This window comes from Panulirus ornatus, chromosome 50 (assembly GCF_036320965.1).
Source record: "Panulirus ornatus isolate Po-2019 chromosome 50, ASM3632096v1, whole genome shotgun sequence".
NCBI lineage: Eukaryota > Metazoa > Arthropoda > Malacostraca > Decapoda > Palinuridae > Panulirus > Panulirus ornatus.
This window is the reverse complement of record NC_092273.1, coordinates 27,959,025-27,986,161: the sequence shown is the minus strand read 5'-3', so window position 1 is coordinate 27,986,161 and position 27,137 is coordinate 27,959,025. Positions and strand designations below refer to the sequence as shown.

Genomic DNA, 27,137 nt, shown 5'->3' with positions numbered 1-27,137 from the left:
ACCATTTCAAAACAACCTTTTCTGCTCTCTCAACCACGCTCTTTTTATTTCCACACATCTCTCTTACCCTTACATTACTTACTCGATCAAACCACCTCACACCACACATTGTCCTCAAACATCTCATTTCCAGCACATCCATCCTCCTGCGCACAACTCTATCCATAGTCCACGCCTCGCAACCATACAACATTGTTGGAACCACTATTCCTTCAAACATACCCATTTTTGCTTTCCGAAATAATGTTCTCGACTTCCACACATTCTTCAAGGCTCCCAGAATTTTCGCCCCCTCCCCCACCCTATGATCCACTTCCGCTTCCATGTTTCCATCCGCTGCCAGATCCAATCCCAGATATCTAAAACACTTCACTTCCTCCAGTTTCTCTCCATTCAAACTCACCTCCCAATTGACTTGACCCTCAACCCTACTGTACCTAATAACCTTGCTCTTATTCACATTTACTCTTAACTTTCTTCTTTCACACACTTTACCAAACTCAGTCACCAGCTTCTGCAGTTTCTCACATGAATCAGCCATCAGCGCTGTATCATCAGCGAACAACAACTGACTCACTTCCCAAGCTCTCTCATCCCCAACAGACTTCATACTTGCCCCTCTTTCCAAAACTCTTGCATTCACCTCCCTAACAACCGCATCCATAAACAAATTAAACAACCATGGTGACATCACACACCCCTGCCGCAAACCTACATTCACTGAGAACCAATCACTTTCCTCTCTTCCTACACGTACACATGCCTTACATCCTCGATAAAAACTTTTCACTGCTTCTAACAACTTGCCTCCCACACCATATATTCTTAATACCTTCCACAGAGCATCTCTATCAACTCTATCATATGCCTTCTCCAGATCCATAAATGCTACATACAAATCCATTTGCTTTTCTAAGTATTTCTAACATACATTCTTCAAAGCAAACACCTGATCCACACATCCTCTACCACTTCTGAAACCACACTGCTCTTCCCAATCTGATGCTCTGTACATGCCTTCACCCTCTCAATCAATACCCTCCCATATAATTTGCCAGGAATACTCAACAAACTTATACCTCTGTAATTTGAGCACTCACTCTTATCCCCTTTGCCTTTGTACAATGGCACTATTCACGCATTCCGCCAATCCTCAGGCACCTCACCATGAGTCATACATAAATTAAATATCCTTACCAACCAGTCAACAATACCGTCACCCCCTTTTTTAATATATGTATATATATATATATATATATATATATATATATATATATATATATATATATATATATATATATATATATATATATATATATATATATATATATATATATTTATACTTTGTCGCTGTCTCCCGCGTTTGCGAGGTAGCGCAAGGAAACAGACGAAAGAGATGGCCCATCCCTCCCCATACACATGTATATACATACGTCCACACACGCAAATATACATACCTACACAGCTTTCCATGGTTTACCCCAGACGCTTCACATGCCTTGATTCAATCCACTGACAGCACGTCAACCCCGGTATACCACATCGCTCCAATTCACTCTATTCCTTGCCCTCCTTTCACCCTCCTGCATGTTCAGGCCCCGATCACACAAAATCTTTTTCACTCCATCTTTCCACCTCCAATTTGGTCTCCCTCTTCTCCTTGCTCCCTCCACCTCCGACACATATATCCTCTTGGTCAATCTTTCCTCACTCATCCTCTCCATGTGCCCAAACCACTTTAAAACACCCTCTTCTGCTCTCTCAACCACGCTCTTTTTATTTCCACACATCTCTCTTACCCTTACGTTACTCACTCGATCAAACCACCTCACCCCACACATTGTCCTCAAACATCTCATTTCCAGCACATCCATCCTCCTGCGCACAACTCTATCCATAGCCCACGCCTCGCAACCATACAACATTGTTGGAACCACTATTCCTTCAAACATACCCATTTTTGCTTTCCGAGATAATGTTCTCGACTTCCACACATTCTTCAAGGCCCCCAGAATTTTCGCCCCCTCCCCCACCCTATGATCCACTTCCGCTTCCATGGTTCCATCCGCTGCCAGATCCACTCCCAGATATCTAAAACACTTCACTTCCTCCAGTTTTTCTCCATTCAAACTCACCTCCCAATTGACTTGACCCTCAACCCTACTGTACCTAATAACCTTGCTCTTATTCACATTTACTCTTAACTTTCTTCTTCCACACACTTTACCAAACTCAGTCACCAGCTTCTGCAGTTTCTCACATGAATCAGCCACCAGCGCTGTATCATCAGCGAACAACAGCTGACTCACTTCCCAAGCTCTCTCATCCCCAACAGACTTCATACTTGCCCCTCTTTCCAAAACTCTTGCATTTACCTCCCTAACAACCCCATCCATAAACAAATTAAACAACCATGGAGACATCACACACCCCTGCCGCAAACCTACATTCATATATATATATATATATATATATATATATATATATATATATATATATATATATATATATATATATATATATATATATATATATATATATATATATATATATATATATATATATATATATATATATATATATATATATATATATATATATATATATATATTTCATACTATTCGCCATTTTTTTTTTTTTTTTTTTTTTTTTTTTTCCAAAAGAAGGAACAGAGAAGGGGGCCAGGTGAGGATATTTCCTCAAAGGCCCAGTCCTCTGTTCTTAACGCTACCTCGCTAATGTGGGAAATGGCGAATAGTACGAAAGAAAAAAGATATATATATATATATATATATATATATATATATATATATATATATATATATATATATATATATATATATAGAAAGTGTGTGGAAGAAGAAAGTTAAGAGTAAATGTGAATAAGAGCAAGGTTATTAGGTACAGTAGGGTTGAGGGTCAAGTCAATTGGGAGGTGAGTTTGAATGGAGAAAAACTGGAGGAAGTGAAGTGTTTTAGATATCTGGGAGTGGATCTGGCAGCGCATGGAACCATGGAAGCGGAAGTGGATCATAGGGTGGGGGAGGGGGCGAAAATCCTGGGGGCCTTGAAGAATGTGTGGAAGTCGAGAACATTATCTCGGAAAGCAAAAATGGGTATGTTTGAAGGAATAGTGGTTCCAACAATGTGGTATGGTTGCGAGGCGTGGGCTATGGATAGAGTTGTGCGCAGGAGGATGGATGTGCTGGAAATGAGATGTTTGAGGACAATGTGTGGTGTGAGGTGGTTTGATCGAGTGAGTAACGTAAGGGTAAGAGAGATGTGTGGAAATAAAAAGAGCGTAGTTGAGAGAGCAGAAGAGGGTGTTTTGAAGTGGTTTGGGAACATGGAGAGGATGAGTGAGGAAAGATTGACCAAGAGGATATATGTGTCGGAGGTGGAGGGAACAAGGAGAAGAGGGAGACCAAATTGGAGGTGGAAAGATGGAGTGAAAAAGATTTTGTGTGATCGGGGCCTGAACATGCAGGAGGGTGAAAGGAGGGCAAGGAATAGAGTGAATTGGAGCGATGTGGTATACCGGGGTTGACGTGCTGTCAGTGGATTGAAGCAAGGCATGTGAAGCGTCTGGGGTAAACCATGGAAAGCTGTGTAGGTATGTATATTTGCTGTGTGGACGTATGTATATACATGTGTATGGGGGGGGGGGTTGGGCCATTTCTTTCGTCTGTTTCCTTGCGCTACCTCGCAAACGCGGGAGACAGCGACAAAGTATAAAAAAAAAAGAAATATATATATATATATATATATATATATATATATATATATATATATATATATATATATATATATATATATATATATATTATATAAATATATATATATATATATATATATATATATATATATATATATATATATATATATATATATATATATATATATATATATATATATATATATATATATATATATATATATTATATAATATATATATATATATATATATATATATATATATATATATATATATATATATATATATATATATATATATATATATATATATATATATATATGTTGTGGTTTCAGTGCATTATACATGACAGCTAGAGACTGTGTATGAACGAATGTGGCCTTTGTTGCCTTTTCCTAGCGCTACCTCGTGCACATGCGAAGGGGATGGGGTTATTTCATGTGTGGCGTGGTGGCGATGGGAGTGAATGAAGGTAGACAGTATGAATTATGTACATGTGTATATATGTATATGTCTGTGCATGTATGTATATGTTTACGTTGAGATGTATAGGTATGTATATGTGCGTGTCTGGACAAGTATGTATATACATGTGTATGTGGGTGGGTTGGGCCATTCTTTCGTCTGTTTACTTGCGCAACCTCGCTAACGCGGAGACATCGACAAAGCAAAATGAATAGAAATGAAAAACAAAATTTTAATATGAATGAAATGGGGCGTTTAGGTCCCCCCAACCCAACCCTTGTGTTCCAGCGATGAGAGTAATGGCTCAAAACGCTGGCTTTAAAGTGGCTTCGGAGATCACTTGGCACAATGATGGTACTGATAATGATATCGGTTTGATCTTAGTTATATACATAAAGCGTCAAACTAATTATGATAGTTTACTGATTGAATCATAATTGGGATCCTGTCCTTATCTATATTTTCTTCAGAAATCATGTTTCACATGGTGAAAGTTACACACGATTTAAAATTGTAAAGAGTAATTTTAATATTAGTGTGGGTCCTTACAGCCTACAGTGACTGATGTAATATGAAACCCTATCCTCTTGCATATGTTACTGTAATTCAGTGGTTCAGGGAAACAACGGCTGATAGTCTCTTGGAATATATATATATATGTATATATATATATATATATATATATATATATATATATATATATATATATATATATATATATATATATATATATATATATATATATAATATATATATATATATATATATGAATTAAAGCATACCATTCCAGTGATCAGTTTCATGCATGTCTTTTACATTATGGATTAAGCCAAATCTGACATGGTATGTAGAAATTGGCAGGTGATGGATGTGTCACCAGCTTATAGACAGTTGTTTGTGTTTATGTAGAGACAGCCTGATTTTTTGTTTTAGTCTGCATTTACAAAGTTTGCCACTGATGTCAGACTTAGTGTGCATTATTTCTTGTGTAGTTTTATGCTTAAGCAAAATAAATGTTGAACTGTACAACTAAAGTTAAGTTACATGTTTTGGCAAGTTGAATTATTGTTTATGGTGCATTTTCAAACTTGTTTGCCTAAGAATGGCCTCATTAGCTCGCATCCACTCTGTTATATATAATGCACCAAAACCAAACGACCCCCCCCCCCATCTAAATACTTTAGTAAGGTATCCTCTGACCATTTCATAGATCTTGGTTCAGCCCAGTGACAGTATGTATACCACATTGCTCCAATTTGTTAAATTTCATGCATGTTCCGGCCCTGGTAGCTCAAAGCCTCTTTTACTAAATCTTGCCAAATTGTCCATGTTTTTACCTCCTCCTTGTTCCTTCACTTTTGACTTGTACACTCTCTTGAAGAGCCTCTCAACTCCTCTCCTTATGTCCAAACTCTTTCCGGACTCCTTCAACTTTTCACTATGTTCTACTTAGTACTACTGCTATTTTAATTGTTGTACACAAATTGTATGCCCCATAAAACTCTAAAATTGTATAAATGACCCACCAAACAGCCACCCACTCTCAAGCTACACATTTTTTGAAACTATACCACCTAAACACACGAGTTACTTTTCTCATACATTCTGGACCCCACACATCAACTCTGACAGTACTAACAAGTAGCACTTTATCACAAGACCCTTCATATCTAATATCCAACTTGCACATGTAATAAAATATTGAAATAAAATACTTTAATCATAACAACTTGTATGTTCAGAAATAAAAAACATATATTTATCTATTTATTTCACTTTGTCGCGGTCTCCCGTGTTAGCGAGGTAGCGCAAGGAAACAGACAAAAGAATGGCCCAACCCACCCACATACACATGTATATATATACACATTAAAACAGTCCTCTGTTCTTAGCGCTACCTCGCTAACGCGGGAAATGGCGAATAGTTTGAAAAAAAAAAAAATACATATATATATATATATATATATATATATATATATATATATATATATATATATATATATATATATATATATATATATATATATATATATATATATATATATATATATATATATATATATATATATATATATATATATATATATATATATATATATATATATATATATATATATATATATATATATATTATCCCTGGGAATAGGGGAGAAAGAATACTTCCCACGTATTCCCTGCATGTCGTAGAAGGCGACTAAAAGGGGAGGGAGCGGGTGGCTGGAAATCCTCCCCTCTCTCTTTTTTTTTTTTTTTTTTTTCCAAAAGAGGGAACAGAGAAGGGGGCCAGGTGAGGATATTCCCTCAAAGGCTCAGTCCTCAGTTCTCAACGCTACCTCGCTAATGCGGGAAATGGCGAATAGTATGAAGGAAGGAAAGAAGGATATATATATATATATATATATATATATATATATATATATATATAGAACCTTCAGACACAATATATATATATATAAATATATATATATATATATATATATATATATATATATATATATATATATATATATATATATATATATATATATATATATATATATATAGAACCTTCAGACACAATTGAAAATGTGAAGGAAAATAGTGAAATTGGAGAAAAATGTAGCTTAGACATTGAAGCCTATTGATACAGTGGTTAAATTGATGAGAACTGCTATTGACGTTTGTGTAAATAGATTATACATTTCCTTTTTTCCATAGCCAGAGGTTGAACCATTATGTGACATTCATTTTTTTCATTCATTTCAAGCTAGAAGTTTCAGTTTTCTAAATTGTTTCTTACATTTTTCATATGTATATATATGTATGTGTGTGTGTGTGTATATGTGCGTATGTATGTGTATGTGTGTGTATGTGTATATGTATATATATATGTATATTATCCCTCGGGATAGGGGTGAAAGAATACTTCCCACGTATTCCTCGCGTGTCGCAGAAAGCGACTAGAGGGGACGGGAGCGGGGTGCCAGAAATCCTCCCCTCCTTGTATTAACTTTCTAAAATGGGAAACAGAAGAAGGAGTCACGCGGGGAGTGCTCATCCTCCTCGAAGGCTCAGAGTGGGGTGCCTAAATGTGTGTGGATGTAACGTAGATGTGAAAAAAGGAGAGATAGGTAGTATGTTTGAGGAAAGGAACCTGGATGTTTTGGCTCTGAGTGAAACGAAGCTCAAGGGTAAAGGGGAAGAGTGGTTTGGGAATGTCTGGGGAGTAAAGTCAGGGGTTAGTGAGAGGACAAGAGCAAGGGAAGGAGTAGCAATACTCCTGAAACAGGAGTTGTGGGAGTATGTGATAGAGTGTAAGAAAGTAAATTCTCGATTAATATGGGTAAAACTGAAAGTTGATGGAGAGGCGATGGGTGATTGTTGGTGCTTATGCACCTGGGCATGAGAAGAAAGATCAAGAGAGGCAAGTGTTTTGGGAGCAACTGAATGAGTGTGTTAGTGGTTTTGATGCACGAGACCGGGTTATAGTGATGGGTGATTTGAATGCAAAGGTGAGTAATGTGGCAGTTGAGGGAATAATTGGTATACATGGGGTGTTCAGTGTTGTAAATGGAAATGGTGAAGAGCTTGTAGATTTATGTGCCGAAAAAGGACTGATGATTGGGAATACCTGGTTTAAAAAGCGAGATATACATAAGTATACTTATGTAAGTAGGAGAGATGGCCAGAGAGCGTTATTGGATTACGTGTTAATTGACAGGCGTGCGAAAGAGAGACTTTTGGATGTTAATGTGCTGAGAGGTGCAACTGGAGGGATGTCTGATCATTATCTTGTGGAGGCTAAGGTGAAGATGTGTATGGGTTTTCAGAAAAGAAGAGTGAATGTTGGGGTGAAGAGGGTGGTGAGAGTAAGTGAGCTTGAGAAGGAGACCTGTGTGAGGAAGTACCAGGAGAGACTGAGTACAGAATGGAAAAAGGTGAGAACAATGGAAGTAAGGGGAGTGGGGGAGGAATGGGATGTATTTAGGGAATCAGTGATGGATTGCGCAAAAGATGCTTGTGGCATGAGAAGAGTGGGAGGTGGGTTGATTAGAAAGGGTAGTGAGTGGTGGGATGAAGAAGTAAGAGTATTAGTGAAAGAGAAGAGAGAGGCATTTGGACGATTTTTGCAGGGAAAAAATGCAATTGAGTGGGAGATGTATAAAAGAAAGAGACAGGAGGTCAAGAGAAAGGTGCAAGAGGTGAAAAAAAGGGCAAATGAGAGTTGGGGTGAGAGAGTATCATTAAATTTTAGGGAGAATAAAAAGATGTTCTGGAAGGAGGTAAATAAAGTGCGTAAGACAAGGGAGCAAATGGGAACTTCAGTGAAGGGCGCAAATGGGGAGGTGATAACAAGTAGTGGTGATGTGAGAAGGAGATGGAGTGAGTATTTCGAAGGTTTGTTGAATGTGTTTGATGATAGAGTGGCAGATATAGGGTGTTTTGGTCGAGGTGGTGTGCAAAGTGCGAGGGTTAGGGAAAATGATTTGGTAAACAGAGAAGAGGTAGTGAAAGCTTTGCGGAAGATGAAAGCCGGCAAGGCAGCAGGTTTGGATGGTATTGCAGTGGAATTTATTAAAAAAGGGGGTGACTGTATTGTTGACTGGTTGGTAAGGTTATTTAATGTATGTATGACTCATGGTGAGGTGCCTGAGGATTGGCGGAATGCGTGCATAGTGCCATTGTACAAAGGCAAAGGGGATAAGAGTGAGTGCTCAAATTACAGAGGTATAAGTTTGTTGAGTATTCCTGGTAAATTATATGGGAGGGTATTGATTGAGAGGGTGAAGGCATGTACAGAGCATCAGATTGGGGAAGAGCAGTGTGGTTTCAGAAGTGGTAGAGGATGTGTGGATCAGGTGTTTGCTTTGAAGAATGTATGTGAGAAATACTTAGAAAAGCAAATGGATTTGTATGTAGCATTTATGGATCTGGAGAAGGCATATGATAGAGTTGATAGAGATGCTCTGTGGAAGGTATTAAGAATATATGGTGTGGGTGGCAAGTTGTTAGAAGCAGTGAAAAGTTTTTATCGAGGATGTAAGGCATGTGTACGTGTAGGAAGGGAGGAAAGTGATTGGTTCTCAGTGAATGTAGGTTTGCGGCAGGGGTGTGTGATGTCTCCATGGTTGTTTAATTTGTTTATGGATGGGGTTGTTAGGGAGGTAAATGCAAGAGTTTTGGAAAGAGGGGCAAGTATGAAGTCTGTTGGGGATGAGAGAGCTTGGGAAGTGAGTCAGTTGTTGTTCGCTGATGACACAGCGCTGGTGGCTGATTCATGTGAGAAACTGCAGAAGCTGGTGACTGAGTTTGGTAAAGTGTGTGGAAGAAGAAAGTTAAGAGTAAATGTGAATAAGAGCAAGGTTATTAGGTACAGTAGGGTTGAGGGTCAAGTCTATTGGGAGGTGAGTTTGAATGGAGAAAAACTGGAGGAAGTGAAGTGTTTTAGATATCTGGGAGTGGATCTGGCAGCGGATGGAACCATGGAAGCGGAAGTGGATCATAGGGTGGGGGAGGGGGCGAAAATTCTGGGGGCCTTGAAGAATGTGTGGAAGTCGAGAACATTATCTCGGAAAGCAAAAATGGGTATGTTTGAAGGAATAGTGGTTCCAACAATGTTGTATGGTTGCGAGGCGTGGGCTATGGATAGAGTTGTGCTCAGGAGGATGGATGTGCTGGAAATGAGATGTTTGAGGACAATGTGTGGTGTGAGGTGGTTTGATCGAGTGAGTAACGTAAGGGTAAGAGAGATGTGTGGAAATAAAAAGAGCGTGGTTGAGAGAGCAGAAGAGGGTGTTTTGAAGTGGTTTGGGCACATGGAGAGGATGAGTGAGGAAAGATTGACCAAGAGGATATATGTGTCGGAGGTGGAGGGAGCAAGGAGAAGAGGGAGACCAAATTGGAGGTGGAAAGATGGAGTGAAAAAGATTTTGTGTGGTCGAGGCCTGAACATGCAGGAGGGTGAAAAGAGGGCAAGGAATAGAGTGAATTGGAGCGATGTGGTATACCAGGGTTGACGTGCTGTCAGTGGATTGAATCAAGGCATGTGAAGCGTCTGGGGTAAACCATGGAAAGCTGTGTAGGTATGTATATTTGCGTGTGTGGACGTATGTATATACATGTGTATGGGGGGGGGGGGGGTGGGCCATTTCTTTCATCTGTTTCCTTGCGCTACCTCGCAAACGCGGGAGACAACGACAAAGTATAAAAAAAAAAAAAAATATATATATATATATATATATATATATATATATATATATATATATATATATATATATATATATATATATATATTTATGCTTTGTCGCTGTCTCCCGCGTTTGCGAGGTAGCGCAAGGAAACAGACGAAAGAAATGGCACAACCCACCCCCATACACATGCCTTGATTCAATCCACTGACAGCACGTCAACCCCGGTATACCACATCGCTCCAATTCACTCTATTCTTTGCCCTCCTTTCACCCTCCTGCATGTTCAGGCCCCGATCACACAAAATCTTTTTCACTCCATCTTTCCACCTCCAATTTGGTCTCCCTCTTCTCCTCGTTCCCTCCACCTCCGACACATATATCCTCTTGGTCAATCTTTCCTCACTCATTCTCTCCATGTGACCAAACCATTTCAAAACACCCTCTTTTGCTCTCTCAACCACGCTCTTTTTATTTCCACACATCTCTCTTACCCTTACGTTACTTACTCGATCAAACCACCTCACACCACACATTGTCCTCAAACATCTCATTTCCAGCACATCCATCCTCCTGCGCACAATTCTATCCATAATCCACGCCTCGCAACCATACAACATTGTTGGAACCACTATTCCTTCAAACATACCCATTTTTGCTTTCCGAGATAATGTTCTCGACTTCCACACATTCTTCAAGGCTCCCAGAATTTTCGCCCCCTCCCCCACCCTATGATCCACTTCCGCTTCCATGGTTCCATCCGCTGCCAGATCCACTCCCAGATATCTAAAACACTTCACTTCCTCCAGTTTTTCTCCATTCAAACTCACCTCCCAATTGAATTGACCCTCAACCCTACTGTACCTAATAACCTTGCTCTTATTCACATTTACTCTTAACTTTCTTCTTTCACACACTTTACCAAACTCAGTCACCAGCTTCTGCAGTTTCTCACATGAATCAGCCACCAGCGCTGTGTCATCAGCGAACAACAACTGACTCACTTCCCAAGCTCTCTCATCCCCAACAGACTTCATACTTGCCCCTCTTTCCAAAACTCTTGCATTCACCTCCCTAACAACCCCATCCATAAACAAATTAAACAACCATGGAGACATCTCACACCCCTGCCGCAAACCTACATTCACTGAGAACCAATCACTTTCCTCTCTTCCTACACGTACACATGCCTTACATCCTCGATAAAAACTTTTCACTGCTTCTAACAACTTGCCTCCCACACCATATATTCTTAATACCTTCCACAGAGCATCTCTATCTATTTTATTATTATCATTTTGCTTTGTCGCTGTCTCCCGCGTTAGCAAAGTAGCGCAAGGAAACAGACGAAAGAATGGCCCAACCCGCCCACACACACATGAATATACATACACGTCCACACACACAAATATACATACCTATACATCTCAATGTACACATATATACACACACACACATATATACATATATACACATGTACATAATTCATACTGTCTGCCTTTATTTGTTCCCATCGCCACCTCGCCACACATGGAATAACAACCCCCTCCCCCCTCATGTGTGCGAGGTAGCGCTAGGAAAGACATCAAAGGCCCCATTCGTTCACACTCAGTCTCTAGCTGTCATGTAATAATGCACCGAAACCACAGCTCCCTTTCCACATCCAGGCCCCACACACTTTGCATGGTTTACCCCAAACGCTTCACATGCCCTGGTTCAATCCATTGACAGCACGTCGACCCCGGTATTCCACATCGTTCCAATTCACTCTATTCCTTGCCCGCCTTTCACCCTCCTGCATGTTCAGGCCCCGATCACTCAAAATCTTTTTCACTCCATCTTTCCACCTCCAATTTGGTCTCCCACTTCTCCTCGTTCCCTCCACCTCTGACACATATTTCCTCTTGGTCAATCTTTCCCCACTCATTCTCTCCATGTAACCAAACCATTTCAAAACACCCTCTTCTGCCCTCTCAGCCACACTCTTTTTATTTCCACACATCTCTCTTACCCTTACATTACTTACTCGATCAAACCACCTCACACCACATATTCTCCTCAAACATCTCATTTCCAGCACATCCACCCTCCTGCGCACAACTCTATCCATAGCCCACGCTTCGCAACCATACAACATTGTTGGAACCACTATTCCTTCAAACATACCCTTTTTGCTTTCCGCGATAATGTTCTCGACTTCCAAACATTCTTCAAGGCTCCCAGAATTTTCGCCCCCTCCCCCACCCTATGATTCACTTCCGCTTCCATAGTTCCATCCGCTGCCAGATCCACTCCCAGATATCTAAAACACTTTACTTCCTCCAGTTTTTCTCCATTCAAACTTACCTCCCAATTGACTTGACCCTCAACCCTACTGTACCTAATAACCTTGCTCGTATTCACATTTACTCTTAACTTTCTTCTTTCACACACTTTACCAAACTCAGTCTCCAGCTTCTGCAGTTTCTTACATGAATCAGCCACCAGCGCCAAATCATCAGCGAACAACAACTGACTCACTTTCCAAGCTCTCTCATTCAGAACAGACTTCATACTTGCCCCTCTTTCCAAAACTCTTGCATTCACCTCCCTAACAACCCAATCCATAAACAAATTAAACAACCATGGAGACATCACACACCCCTGCCGCAAACCTACATTCACTGAGAACTAATCACTTTTCTCTCTTCCTACACGTGCACATGCCTTACATCTTCGATAGAAACTTTTCACTGCTTCTAACAACTTGCCTCCCACACCATATATTCTTAAAACCTTCCACAGATCATCTCTATCAACTCTATCATATGCCTTCTCCAGATCCATAAATGCTACATACAAATCCATTTGTTTTTCTAAGTATTTCTCACATACATTCTTCAAAGCAAACACCTGATCCACACATCCTCTACCACTTCTGAAACCACACTGCTCTTCCCCAGTCTGATGCTCTGTACATGCCTTCACCCTCTCAGTCAGTACCCTCCCATATAATTTCCCAGGAATACTCAACAAACTTATACCTCTGTAATTTGAGCACTCACTCTTATCCCCTTTGCCTTTGTACAATGGCACTATGCAAGCATTCCGCCAATCCTCAGGCACCTCACCATGAATCACACATACATTAAATAACCTTACCAATCAGTCAACAATACAGTCACCCCCTTTTTTAATAAACTCCACTGCAATACCATCCAAACCTGCTGCCTTGCCGGCTTTCCTCTTCCGCAAAACTTTTACTACCTCTTCTCTATTTACCAAATCATTTTCCCTAACCCTCTCACTTTGCACACCACCGCGACCAAAACACCCTATATCTGTCACTCTATCATCAAACACATTCAACAAACCTTCAAAATACTCACTCCATCTTCTTCTCACATCACCACTACTTGTTATCACCTCCCCATTAGCCCCCTTCACTGAAGTTCCCATTGGCTCCCTTGTCTTACGCACTTTGTTTACCTCCATCCAAAACATCTTTTTATTCTCCCTGAAATTTAATGATACTCTCTCACCCCAGCTCTCATTTGCCCTCTTTTTCACCTCTTGCACCTTTCTCTTGACCTCCTGCCTCTTTCTTTTATACCTCTCCCACTCATTTGCATTTTTTCCCTGCAAAAATCGTCCAAATGCCTCTCTCTTCTCTTTCACTAATAATCTTACTTCTTCATCCCACCACTCACTACCTTCTCTAATCAACCCACCTCCCACGCTTCTCATGCCACAAGCATCTTTTGCGCAAGCCATCACTGCTTCCCTAAATACATCCCATTCCTCCCCCACTCCCCTTACCTCCTTTGTTCTCACCTTTTTCCATTCTGTACTCAGTCTCTCCTGGTACTTCCTCACACAAGTCTCCTTTCCAAGCTCACTTACTCTCACCACTCTCTTCACTCCAACATTCTCCCTTCTTTTCTGAAAACCCCCACAAATCTTCACCTTCGCCTCCACAAGATAATGATCAGACATCCCTCCAGTTGCACCTCTCAGCACATTAACATCCAAAAGTCTCTTTTTCGTGCGTCTATCAATTAACACGTAATCCAATAACGCTCTCTGGCCATCTCTCCTACTTACATACGTATACTTATGTATATCTCGCTTTTTAAACCAGGTATTCCCAATCACCAGTCCTTTTTCAGCACATAAATCTACAAGCTCTTCACCATTTCCATTTACAACACTGAACACTCCATGTATACCAATTATTCCCTCAACTGCCACATTACTCACCTTTGCATTCAAATCACCCATCACTATAACCCGGTCTTGTGCATCAAAACCACTAACACACTCATTCAGCTGCTCCCAAAACACTTGCCTATCATGATCTTTCTTCTCATGCCCAGGTGCTTATGCACCAATAATCACCCATCTCTCTCCCTCAACTTTCAGTTTTACCCATATCAATCTAGAATCTACTTTCTTACACTCTATCACATACTCCCACAACTCCTGATTCAGGAGTAGTGCTACTCCTTCCCTTGCTCTTGTCCTCTCACTAACCCCTGACTTTACACCCAAGACATTCCCAAACCACTCTTCCCCTTTACCCTTGAGCTTCGTTTCACTCAGAGCCAAAACATCCAGGTTCCTTTCCTCAAACATACTACCTATCTCTCCTTTTTTCTCATCTCGGTTATATCCACACACATTTAGAAACCCCAATCTGAGCCTCATATATATATATATATATATATATATATATATATATATATATATATATATATATATAATTTATATTTATTATACTTTGTCGCTGTCTCCCGCGTTTGCGAGGTAGCGCAAGGAAACAGACGAAAGAAATGGCCCAACCCCCCCCCCCCCATACACATGTATATACATACGTCCACACACGCAAATACACATACCTACACAGCTTTCCATGGTTTACCCCAGACACTTCACATGCCCTGCTTCAATCCACTGACAGCACGTCAACCCCGGTATACCACATCGCTCCAATTCACTCTATTCCTTGCCCTCCTTTCCCCCTCCTGCATGTTCAGGCCCCGATCACACAAAATCTTTTTCACTCCATCTTTCCACCTCCAATTTGGTCTCCCTCTTCTCCTTGTTCCCTCCACCTCCGACACATATATCCTCTTGGTCAATCTTTCCTCACTCATCCTCTCCATGTGCCCAAACCACTTCAAAACACCCTCTTCTGCTCTCTCAACCACGCTCTTTTTATTTCCACACATCTCTCTTACCCTTACGTTACTCACTCGATCAAACCACCTCACACCACACATTGTCCTCAAACATCTCATTTCCAGCACATCCATCCTCCTTCGCACAACTCTATCCATAGCCCACGCCTCGCAACCATACAACATTGTTGGAACCACTATTCCTTCAAACATACCCATTTTTGCTTTCCGAGATAATATCTATTTGTGTGTGTGTGTGTGTGTGTGTGTGTGTGTGTGTGTGTGTGTGTGTGTGTGTGTGTGTGTGTGTGTGTTTGTCTGAACATAAGGCTTGCTCCAATGAAGTCTATGTCGTCAGTGTTGTCACCCATAATAGATTACTCAATCACCTATCGAGGGATTACTGAATCAAAACTATTTAAATAATTATTACTCAAATAAAACTATGAATTGCAAAAAAAAATGAAAGTGTCGATTAACGTGACAATGAAAATGTAACAAGTGTAGAAAAGTGAATAAATAGAGCAACTAACCAAGAAAACTGAAACATAAGTGGAACAACTAACCAAAGAAACTGAAACATTAGTGGAGCAACTATCCAAGGAAACTGAAACACAAGTGGAGCAAATAACCTACGAAGCTGAAACATAAGTGGAGCAACTAACCAAGGAAGCTGAAACATAAGTGGAACAACTACCCAAGCAACCGAAACATACGTGGAGCAACTAACCGAGGGAACTGAAACATCAGTGAACCAAATAACCAAGGAAACTGAAACATAAGTGGAACATTTGAAACGTAAGTGGAGCAACTAACCAAGAAAACTGAAACAAGAGTGGAGCAACTAACCAAGAAAACTGAAACATAAGTGGAGAAACTAACCAAGGAAATTGAAACATAACTGTAACCAAGGAAGCTAAAAACATAAATGGAGCATCTAACCAAGAAAACTGAAACATAAGTGGAGCAACTAACCACGGAAACTGAAACATAAGTGGAGCAACTTACCAAGGAAACTGAAACATAAGTGGAGCAACTAACCAAGTAAACTGAAACATAAGTGAAGCAACTAAACCAGGAAACTGAAACATAAGTGAAGCAACTAGCCAAGGAAGCTGAATCATAAGTGGAGCAACAAATCCAAGTAAACTGAAACATAAGTGGAGCAACTAACCAAGGAAACTGAATTATAAGTGGAGCTACTAACCAAGGAAACTGAAACATAAGTGAAGCAAATAACCAATGAAATTGACACATAATTAGAGCAACTAACCAAGGAAACTGAAACATAAGTGGAGCAATTAACCAAGGAAGCTGAAACATAAGTGAAGCAACTAACCAAGGAAACTGAAACATAAGTGGAACAACAAACCAAGGAAACTGAATCATAAGTAGAACAACTAACCAAGGAAACTGAAACATAAATGGAGCAACTAACCAAGGAAACAGAAACATAAGTGCAGCAACTAATCAAGGAAGCTGAAACATAAATGGAGCAACTAACCAAGGAAACTGAAACATAAGTGGAACAACTAACCAAGGAAACAGAAACATAAGTGAAGGAACTAACCAAGGAAGCTGAAACATAAGTGGAGCAACTAGCCAAGGAAACTGAAACATAAGTGGAACAACTAACCAAGGAAACTGAAACATAAATGGAGCAAATAACCAAGGAAACAGAAACATAAGTGAAGGAACTAACCAAGGAAGCTGAAACATAAGTGGAGCAACTAGCCAAGGAAACTGAAACATAAGTGAAGCAACTAACCAAGGAAACAGAAACATAAGTGCAGCAACTAATCAAGGAAGCTGAAACATAGGTGCGGCAATTAACCAAGGAAACTGAAACATAAGTGGAACAACTAACCAAAGAAACTGAAACATAAATGGAGCAACTAACCAAGGAAACAGAAACATAAGTGAAGGAACTAACTAAGGAAGCTGAAACATAAGTGGAGCAACTAGCCAAGGAAACTGAAACATAAGTGGAACAACTAACCAAGTAAACTGAAACATAAGTGAAACAACTAACCAAGGGAAGTGAAACATAAGTGGAGCAATTAACCAAGGAAACTCAAACATAAGTGGAACAATTAACCAAAGAAACTGAAAAATAAGTGGAGCAACTAACCAAGGAAACTGAAACAGGCATAGCGCCACTGTACAAAAGCAAAGGAGATAAAGATGAGTGCTCAAGTTACAGAGGTATAAGTTTGTTGAGTATTCCTGGTAAATTATATGAGCGGGTATTGATTGAGAGGGTGAAGGCATGTACAGAGCATCAGATTGGGGAAGAGCAGTGTGGTTTCAGAAGTGGTAGAGGATGTGTGGATCAGGTGTTTGCTTTGAAGAATGTATGTGAGAAATACTTAGAAAAGCAAATGGATTTGCATGTAGCATTTATGGATTTAGAGAAGGCATTTGAAAGTGTTGATAGAGATGCTCTGTGGAAGGTATTAAGAATATATGGTGTGGGAGGCAAGTTGTTAGAAGCAGTGAAAAGTTTTTATCGAGGATGTCACTCATGAGTACGAATAGGAACTGAGGAAAATGATTTGTTCTCAGTGAATGTGGGTTTGCGGCAGGGGTGTGTGATGTCTCTATGGTTGTTTAATTTATTTATGGATTGGGGTTGTTAGGAAGGTGGATGCAAGTCTTGGAGAGAGGGGCAAGTATGCAGTGTGTTGTGGATGAGAGCGCTTGGGAAGTGAGTCAGTTGTTGTTCGCTGATGATACAGCGCTGGTGGCTGATTCGTGTGAGAAACTCCAAAAGCTAGTGACTGAGTTTGGTAAAGTGTGTGAAAGAAGAAAGCTAAGAGTAAATGTGAATAAGAGCAAGGATGTTAGGTACAGTAATGTTGAGGCACGAGGGACCAGTCAGTTGGGAGGTAAGTTTGAATGGAGAAAAACTGGAGGAAGTGAAGTGTTTTGAAATGGTTTGGTCACATGGAGAGAATGAGTGAGGAAAGATTGACAAAGAGAATATATGTGTCAGAGGTGGTGGGAACGAGGAGAAGTGGGAGACCAAACTGGAGGTGGAAAGATGGAGTGAAAAAGATTTTGAGTGATCGGGGCCTAAACATGCAGGAGGGTGAAAGGCGTGCAAGGAATAGTGTGAATTGGAACAATGTGGTATACCAGTGTCGACGTGCTGTCAATGGATTGAACCATGGCATGTGAAGCGTGTGGGGTAAGCCATGGAAAGTTTTGTGGGGCCTGGATGTGGAAAGGGAGCTGTGGTTTCGGTGCATTATACATGACAGCTAGAGACTGAGTATGAACAAATGTGGCCTTTGTTGTCTTTTCCTAGCGTTGCCTCGCGCACATGCGGGGGGAGGGGTCGTCATTTCATGTGTGGCGGGGTGGCGACGGGAATGAATAAGGGTAGACAGTATGAATTATGTACATGTGTATATATGTATATGTCTGTGAGTGTATATATATATGTATACATTGAGCTGTATAGGTATGTATATGTGTTGTGTGTGGACGTGTATGTATATACATGTGTATGTGGGTGGGTTGGGCCATTCTTTCGTCTGTTTCCTTGCGCTTCTTCGCTAGCGCGGGAGACAGCGACAAAGTATAATGAATGATATATGTATATATATATATATGTATATATATATATATATATATATATATATATATATATATATATATATATATATATATATATATATTTATTTATTTATCTATTTATATTTATTTTGTTTTGTCGCTGTCTCCCGCGTTTGCGAGGTAGCGCAAGGAAACAGACGAAAGAAATGGCCCAACCCACCCCCATACACATGTATATACATACACGTCCACACACGCAAATATATATACCTATACATCTCAATGTACACATATATATACACACACAGACACATACATATATACCCATGCACACAATTCACACTGTCTGCCTTTATTCATTCCCATCGCCACCTCGCCACACATGGAATACCATTCCCCTCCCCCCTCATGTGTGCGAGGTAGCGCTAGGAAAAGACAACAAAGGCCCCATTCGTTCACACTCAGTCTCTAGCTGTCATGCAATAATGCCCGAAACCACAGCTCCCTTTCCACATCCAGACCCTACACAACTTTCCATGGTTTACCCCAGACGCTTCACATGCCCTGATTCAATCCACTGACAGCACGTCAACCCCGGTATACCACATCGATCCAATTCACTCTATTCCTTGCCCGCCTTTCACCCTCCTGCATGTTCAGGCCCCGATCACTCAAAATCTTTTTCACTCCATCTTTCCACCTCCAATTTGGTCTCCCACTTCTCCTGGTTCCCTCCACCTCCGACACATATATCCTCTTGGTCAATCTTTCCTCACTCATTCTCTCCATGTGCCCAAACCATTTCAAAACACCCTCTTCTGCTCTCTCAACCACGCTCTTTATATTTCCACACATCTCTCTTACCCTTACATTACTTACTCGATCAAACCACCTCACACCACACATTGTCCTCAAACATCTCATTTCCAGCACATCCACCCTCCTGCGCACAACTCTATCCATAGCCCACGCCTCGCAACCATACAACATTGTTGGAACCACTATTCCTTCAAACATACCCATTTTTGCTTTCCGAGATAATGTTCTCGACTTCCACACATTCTTCAGGGCTCCCAGGATTTTCGCCCCCTCCCCCACCTTATGATTCACTTCCGCTTCCATGGTTCCATCCGCTGCCAGATCCACTCCCAGATATCTAAAACACTTTACTTCCTCCAGTTTTTCTCCATTCAAACTTACCTCCCAAATGACTTGACCCTCAACCCTACTGTACCTAATAACCTTGCGTTTATTCACATTTACTCTTAACTTTCTTCTTTCACACACTTTACCAAACTCAGTCACCAGCTTCTGCAGTTTCTCACATGAATCAGCCACCAGCGCTGTATCATCAGCGAACAACAACTGACTCACTTCCCAAGCTCTCTCATCCCCAACAGACTTCATACTTGCCCCTCTTTCCAAAACTCTTGCATTCACCTCCCTAACAACCCCATCCATAAACAAATTAAACAACCATATATATATATATATATATATATATATATATATATATATATATATATATATATATATATATATATATATATATATATATATATATATATATATATATATATATATATTTTTTTTTTTTTTTTTTTTTTTTTTTTTTTTTTTTTTTTATACCTTGTCGCTGTCTCCCGCGTTTGCGAGGTAGCGCAAGGAAACAGACGAAAGAAATGGCCCAACCCCCCCCCCCATACACATGTACATACACACGTCCACACACGCAAATATACATACCTACACAGCTTTCCATGGTTTACCCCAGACGCTTCACATGCCTTGCTTCAATCCACTGACAGCACGTCAACCCCTGTATACCACATCGCTCCAATTCACTCTATTTCTTGCCCTCCTTTCACCCTCCTGCATGTTCAGGCCCCGATCACACAAAATCTTTTTCACTCCATCTTTCCACCTCCAATTTGGTCTCCCTCTTCTCCTCGTTCCCTCCACCTCCGACACATATATCCTCTTGGTCAATCTCTCCTCACTCATTCTCTCCATGTGCCCAAACCATTTCAAAACACCCTCTTCTGCTCTCTCAACCACGCTCTTTTTATTTCCACACATCTCTCTTACCTTTACGTTACTTACTCGATCAAACCACCTCACACCACACATTGTCCTCAAACATCTCATTTCCAGCACATCCATCCTCCTGCGCACATCTCTATCCATAGCCCACGCCTCGCAACCATACAGCATTGTTGGAACCACTATTCCCTCAAACATACCCATTTTTGCTTTCCGAGATACTGTTCTCGACTTCCACACATTTTTCAAGGCTCCCAAAATTTTCGCCCCCTCCCCCACCCTATGATCCACTTCCGCTTCCATGGTTCCATCCGCTGACAGATCCACTCCCAGATATCTAAAACACTTCACTTCCTCCAGTTTTTCTCCATTCAAACTCACCTCCCAATTGACTTGACCCTCACCCCTACTGTACCTAATAACCTTGCTCTTATTCACATTTACTCTCAACTTTCTTCTTCCACACACTTTACCAAACTCAGTCACCAGCTTCTGCAGTTTCTCACATGAATCAGCCACCAGCGCTGTATCATCAGCGAACAACAATTGACTCACTTCCCAAGCTCTCTCATCCCCAACAGACTTCATACTTGCCCCTCTTTCCAGGACTCTTGCATTTACCTCCTTACAACCCCATCCATAAACAAATTAAACAACCATGGAGACATCACACACCCCTGCCGCAAACCTACATTCACTGAGAACCAATCACTTTCCTCTCTTCCTACACGTACACATGCCTTACATCCTCGATAAAAACTTTTCACTGCTTCTAACAACTTGCCTCCCACACCATATATTCTTAATACCTTCCACAGAGCATCTCTATCAACTCTATCATATGCCTTCTCCAGATCCATAAATGCTACATAAAAATCCATTTGCTTTTCTAAGTATTTCTCACATACATTCTTCAAAGCAAACACCTGATCCACACATCCTCTACCACTTCTGAAACCGCACTGCTCTTCCCCAATCTGATGCTCTGTACATGCCTTCACCCTCTCAATCAATACCCTCCCATATAATTTACCAGGAATTCTCAACAAACTTATACCTCTGTAATTTGAGCACTCACTCTTATCCCCTTTGCCTTTGTACAATGGCACTATGCACGCATTCCGCCAATCCTCAGGCACCTCACCATGAGTCATACATACATTAAATAACCTTACCAACCAGTCAACAATACAGTCACCCCCTTTCTTAATAAATTCCACTGCAATACCATCCAAACCTGCTGCCTTGCCGGCTTTCATCTTCCGCAAAGCTTTTACTACCTCTTCTCTGTTTACCAAATCATTTTCCCTAACCCTCTCACTTTGCACACCACCTCGACCAAAACACCCTATATCTGCCACTCTGTCATCAGACACATTCAACAAACCTTCAAAATACTCATTCCATCTCCTTCTCACATCACCGCTACTTATATATATATATATACTTATATATATATATATATATATATATATATATATATATATATATATATATATATATATATATATATATATATATATATATATATATATATATATATATATATATATATATATATATATATATATATATATATATATATATATGAATTTTAATTGAATATGAAACAAACAAGAAAGAAAGAACCTTCAATACATACAGAACCAGATGATGATGTAGTGTAAGATGTTCCATCTTCCCGTCCCAAGCTGGGTGAGGATGCTGTCGAAGCTGATGTCCATGTTGTTCTTGTTGTTGTTGTTGTTGTTGTTCTTGTTCTTGTTCTTGTTCTTGTTGTTGTTGTTGTTCTTGGTGTGGTGGCGAGTGACACCAAGACTGGTGGTGGTGGTGGTAGGAGAGAGCTCTTCCTCCCCCTTCTCCCTCACGCCGCCCTGGAAGGGATAAATGTTGCTTGCAGTCTCCTGTAGAAGGTGTGGCCGCTGGAGGATATCATGAGCGATGATTGTAACCTCCAGAAACCTATCCTAACGATGCTGGTCGTATTATCCAACTACTACTACAGCTAAGACAGGAGAGGTTATCCACCTATACCACAGCATCTCTGGTCGTATTATCCAACTACTACTACAGCTAAGACAGGAGAGGTTATCCACCTATACCACAGCATCTCTGGTCGTATTATCCACCTATACCACAGCATCTCTGGTCGTATTATCCACCTATACCACAGCATCTCTGGTCGTATTATCCACCTATACCACAGCATCTCTGGTCGTATTATCCACCTATACCACAGCATCTCTGGTCGTATTATCCACCTATACCACAGCATCTCTGGTCGTATTATCCACCTATACCACAGCATCTCTGGTCGTATTATCCACCTATACCACAGCATCTATGTTACTCACACCGGCCTCAGTTGGTTGAGGTTGACGACCAAACACCTCCAGTGTTTACATGTATTTACTTATCTTGTTTTAAAATCTCGTTTTACAACGTTGTAATCACATGATAATCAACTCATCCCGAAAAAAAAAAATGGTTTTCCAACGTTTTAATCATATAATAATCAAGTGGTCCAAAAAGTTTCCCAACGTTTAAATCACATAATCAATTGATCCAAAAAAAAAAAAACGTTTCTGAACGTTTTAATCACATGATAATCCATTGATAAAAAAAAGTTTTCCAACGTTGTAATCATAATAAATCAATTGAAAAAAAAACGTTTTCCAACGTTGTGATCGCATGATAATCAATTGATCCAAAAAAAACGTTTTCTGATATTTTAATCACATTATAATCAATTGATGCCAGAAAAACGTTTCCTAACGGTTGAATCACATAATTATCAATTAATCCCAGGATGTTTGCCATTTCCTTCAGCTTGGCAGTGTATATCCTCGAGCTGTCGTAATTGCCTGGTTCTACAAAGAGACCATGCTAATTCCCATGCTAATAACCATGCTAATTGCCATGCTAATTACCCTCTCTCTCATAGCTAGATGTTCCTCTGACTGCGTCCATTATAACCCAGCCTTCCTTGTGCCAGTGTACCAATATGGCATATGCACAACTCACGTACTTCAATATATCAGAGAATGGTAAGTCACCCGGCCTATCACAGCACTACCGTCACTTAACGTGGGTGTTACGGCAACCAATCGTGACGTGACGGCTTCCCAAGACGTAACTACGAAGATATTGTCATTACGAAACTTTGCTGGAACACAGAACAACACAAGCGTTAGCTCCATCACATCACCACTTGCGTTGTGTATGTGGATCTTGGCAAACTTTACAAGATAAAGATCTAAAATGATAGATACATGCAAAGGAAACATATCAAAATGATTCAAATACGTTATATACCTAATTACATGGGAGCTATACAGACTGTTCTGTTCAGTCAGTAAAACTGTCATTATATTCTTCAACGAAGGACACTCGACCCTCTCGTTGTGAGCCTAGGGCCACCTGTTCAGCAGAGAACATATCAAGTTCCCTACTCATCGTAGTTCTCATGGCAGGTCAGTTATTGAGTGAACATAGAATTCATCATTATAACGATTTAGAAATTAAAAACGCCCATACCAAGAAGAATTTTTATTCTTTTTTAGCATTTCTTATTAACCGCATAGCGATCGTCACGTATTCGCCGAAAGCGTCACTGTAAAGTTGCCATTGTATGTATCATAGCATCTATTGCTCCTGTGTTGTCACTGCTACAGTAATTTATATCATAGCATCTATTACTAATGTGTTGTTGCTGCTACAGTAACCTGTATCATAGCATCTATTGCTCCCGTGTTGTCACTGCTACAGTAATTCATATCATAGCATCTATTACTAATGTGTTGTTGCTGCTACAGTAACCTGTATCATAGCATCTATTGCTCCTATGTGGTCACTGCTACAGTAATTTATATCATAGCATCTATTGCTCCTGTGTTGTCACTGCTACAGTAATTGATATCATCGCATCTATTGCTCCTGTGCTGTCACTGCTACGCCTCTATACAATACTTGTTCGATATTCGCAGTGCTACCGGACTCCGCCTGGCTGAGGTTACACCAGGAAGTGAGAAGACTACCTTTGGCGAGGCTGAGTCACTGGCAGTACAAAGTGGGGCTGCAGGAGTGTTTAGAAAGTGTCTGGCCAACACGAGGACTCTCTCAGAGCAACTGGTTCCCTGCAGTGACAACTGGTAAGTGTTTACACTATCAAAAATCAGTCACGGTTCATTTCTTTCCTCCTCCTCCTCCTCCACCGGGCCCCAAGAGCTGGTTTTATAATGCCACTTGTCACACCAGTCCCACATCAAGGCCACCTCGGAGGGGAGTAACCTGCCTCTCCCATTTTATACCACGACTCATAAACATGATGTAAACACTCGACCTTCATGTGGTCCACTGTCGAAATGAGATGTCATCTGTGTGTGTAATGTCATTCGTCCGTTAGCGAAATCATTACGTTTGTGTCCCCAATTTTATTCCCCTATTGTGTATTCTCGGCTGCTCCCTCACCACCTCCTCTTCGTGCACGATATAAGAAAGACACAGTCTCTCCGTGGCAACAAACACTCCCATGGTGTCCTCCGCCTCACTATTGTCTTTTCGTCACTTCATCATTCCTCTAGTGTTCCATTACTCGGGGAGGAAGTTGTAGTAGATTAAGTAGATTATAATGTAGACATTTCTACCAAACACTGTGTTCATATACGTGATTTCTTTATCACACACGTTCCCTTATGTTCTGAAGGCTTGGTCGTTATCGTGTTACGGACCTCACTACCCCCAGTCCGATGTCATCCAGATTGCATTCTTTCCCTTCATCACTCACTGCCATATCAAAACTTAGGGAAATGTTCACTCTCTGTATACCAAGTGTTGTGAGGTAATACCTTACCTTTAGCAGTACTTCCTACACCGGTGGGTGGCTGCTTGGTGTAGACAACACACACACACACACACACACACACACACACACACACACCTCCAATGAACTACCAGCTATGCAGCTCAAGCACCTGGAAAGGTTTCTCTGTTTTATCAACCAGGTGCGTCAGAGAACATCCAGTGGAGACACACAGTGATACATCGAAAGGTTCAGGCACAGATCTGTTTGCTTCTGGAGGCCTCAAAGATGTGCACACGCTCCCCTGCGTGGGTAAAGTGAACGTGTGGTGAACTGCAGACCCAGGAGAACACTGGAGACTACGTGGCAGAGCAAGGTGTTGCTCCTCCCAAGGTCTTTCCTCATATTCGCCCCGGGCGGTCTCTCTCTCTCTCTCTCTCTCTCTCTCTCTCTCTCTCTCTCTCTCTCTCTCTCTCTCTCTCTCTCTCTCTCTCTCTCTCTCTCCTCTCTCTCTCTCTCTCTCTCTCTCTCTCTCTCTCTCTCTCTCTCTCTCTCTCTCTCTCTCTCTCGTGTGTAATGATGTTTAACGATCTCTTCCGTCGAATCACCCTCGGTTGCGTAGCTAGGTCGTTTTCCAGAATGCAAAATGTAGCGTCACGATGCAAAAATCTTCAGCTGAATTTAAATCTCTCTCTTCGTTCATCGGGGTTTTCTCTTCCTCGATTTCAATTCCTCGTTGTGTCTCATGCTTAACGGCCTCCGCACAATCATTCAGCCCTGACTTTCATTTTCCACAGTTATCCTTAACCCATAGCTCAGCATCCATTTGCTTCATATTCCTATGAATCCACGGGGGAAATGAAACACGATAAGTTCACAAGTGCACTTTCGTGTAATAATCACATCATCAGAGGAGATACAAGCAAGAAATATAACAGTCAGTTGATATATAACGAAGAGACATAGCTAGGACGCCATTTGTTAAACAATATATATATATATATATATATATATATATATATATATATATATATATATATATATATATATATATATATATATATATATATATATATACTCATTCGTCGCTTCCTGTTAAGCGAGTAGAGCCAGGAATACACAATGATTGGCCTCAGGCCTCAATTGCTCACATCCACACTCCAGCTATCATGTGTAATTCAGCGACAACAGAGCCCCTATCCCCTGCCAGACTCCACAAGTTTGAC

General features: G+C 40.6%; 1 protein-coding gene across 2 annotated transcripts in view; it reads right to left on the bottom strand.

The window, feature by feature from the left end:
* The window catches only part of LOC139764694 (organic cation transporter protein-like), a 120,749-nt gene extending 94,476 nt beyond the window's left edge, over nt 1–26,273 (bottom strand). Inside the window, exons 1-2 of one of the 2 annotated variants that reach the window (XM_071691581.1) lie at nt 26,084–26,273; nt 22,753–22,984 (exon numbers count right to left, since the gene is read on the bottom strand). In XM_071691581.1, the coding sequence (XP_071547682.1) occupies nt 22,753–22,834 (82 nt within the window). In that variant the 5' untranslated portion in view covers nt 22,835–22,984; nt 26,084–26,273. Of the gene's footprint in view, nt 1–22,752; nt 22,985–26,049 lie in introns of both variants that reach the window. The other variant, XM_071691580.1, reaches the window with a different exon arrangement.
* Between the last annotated feature and the right edge of the window lie 864 nt (nt 26,274–27,137).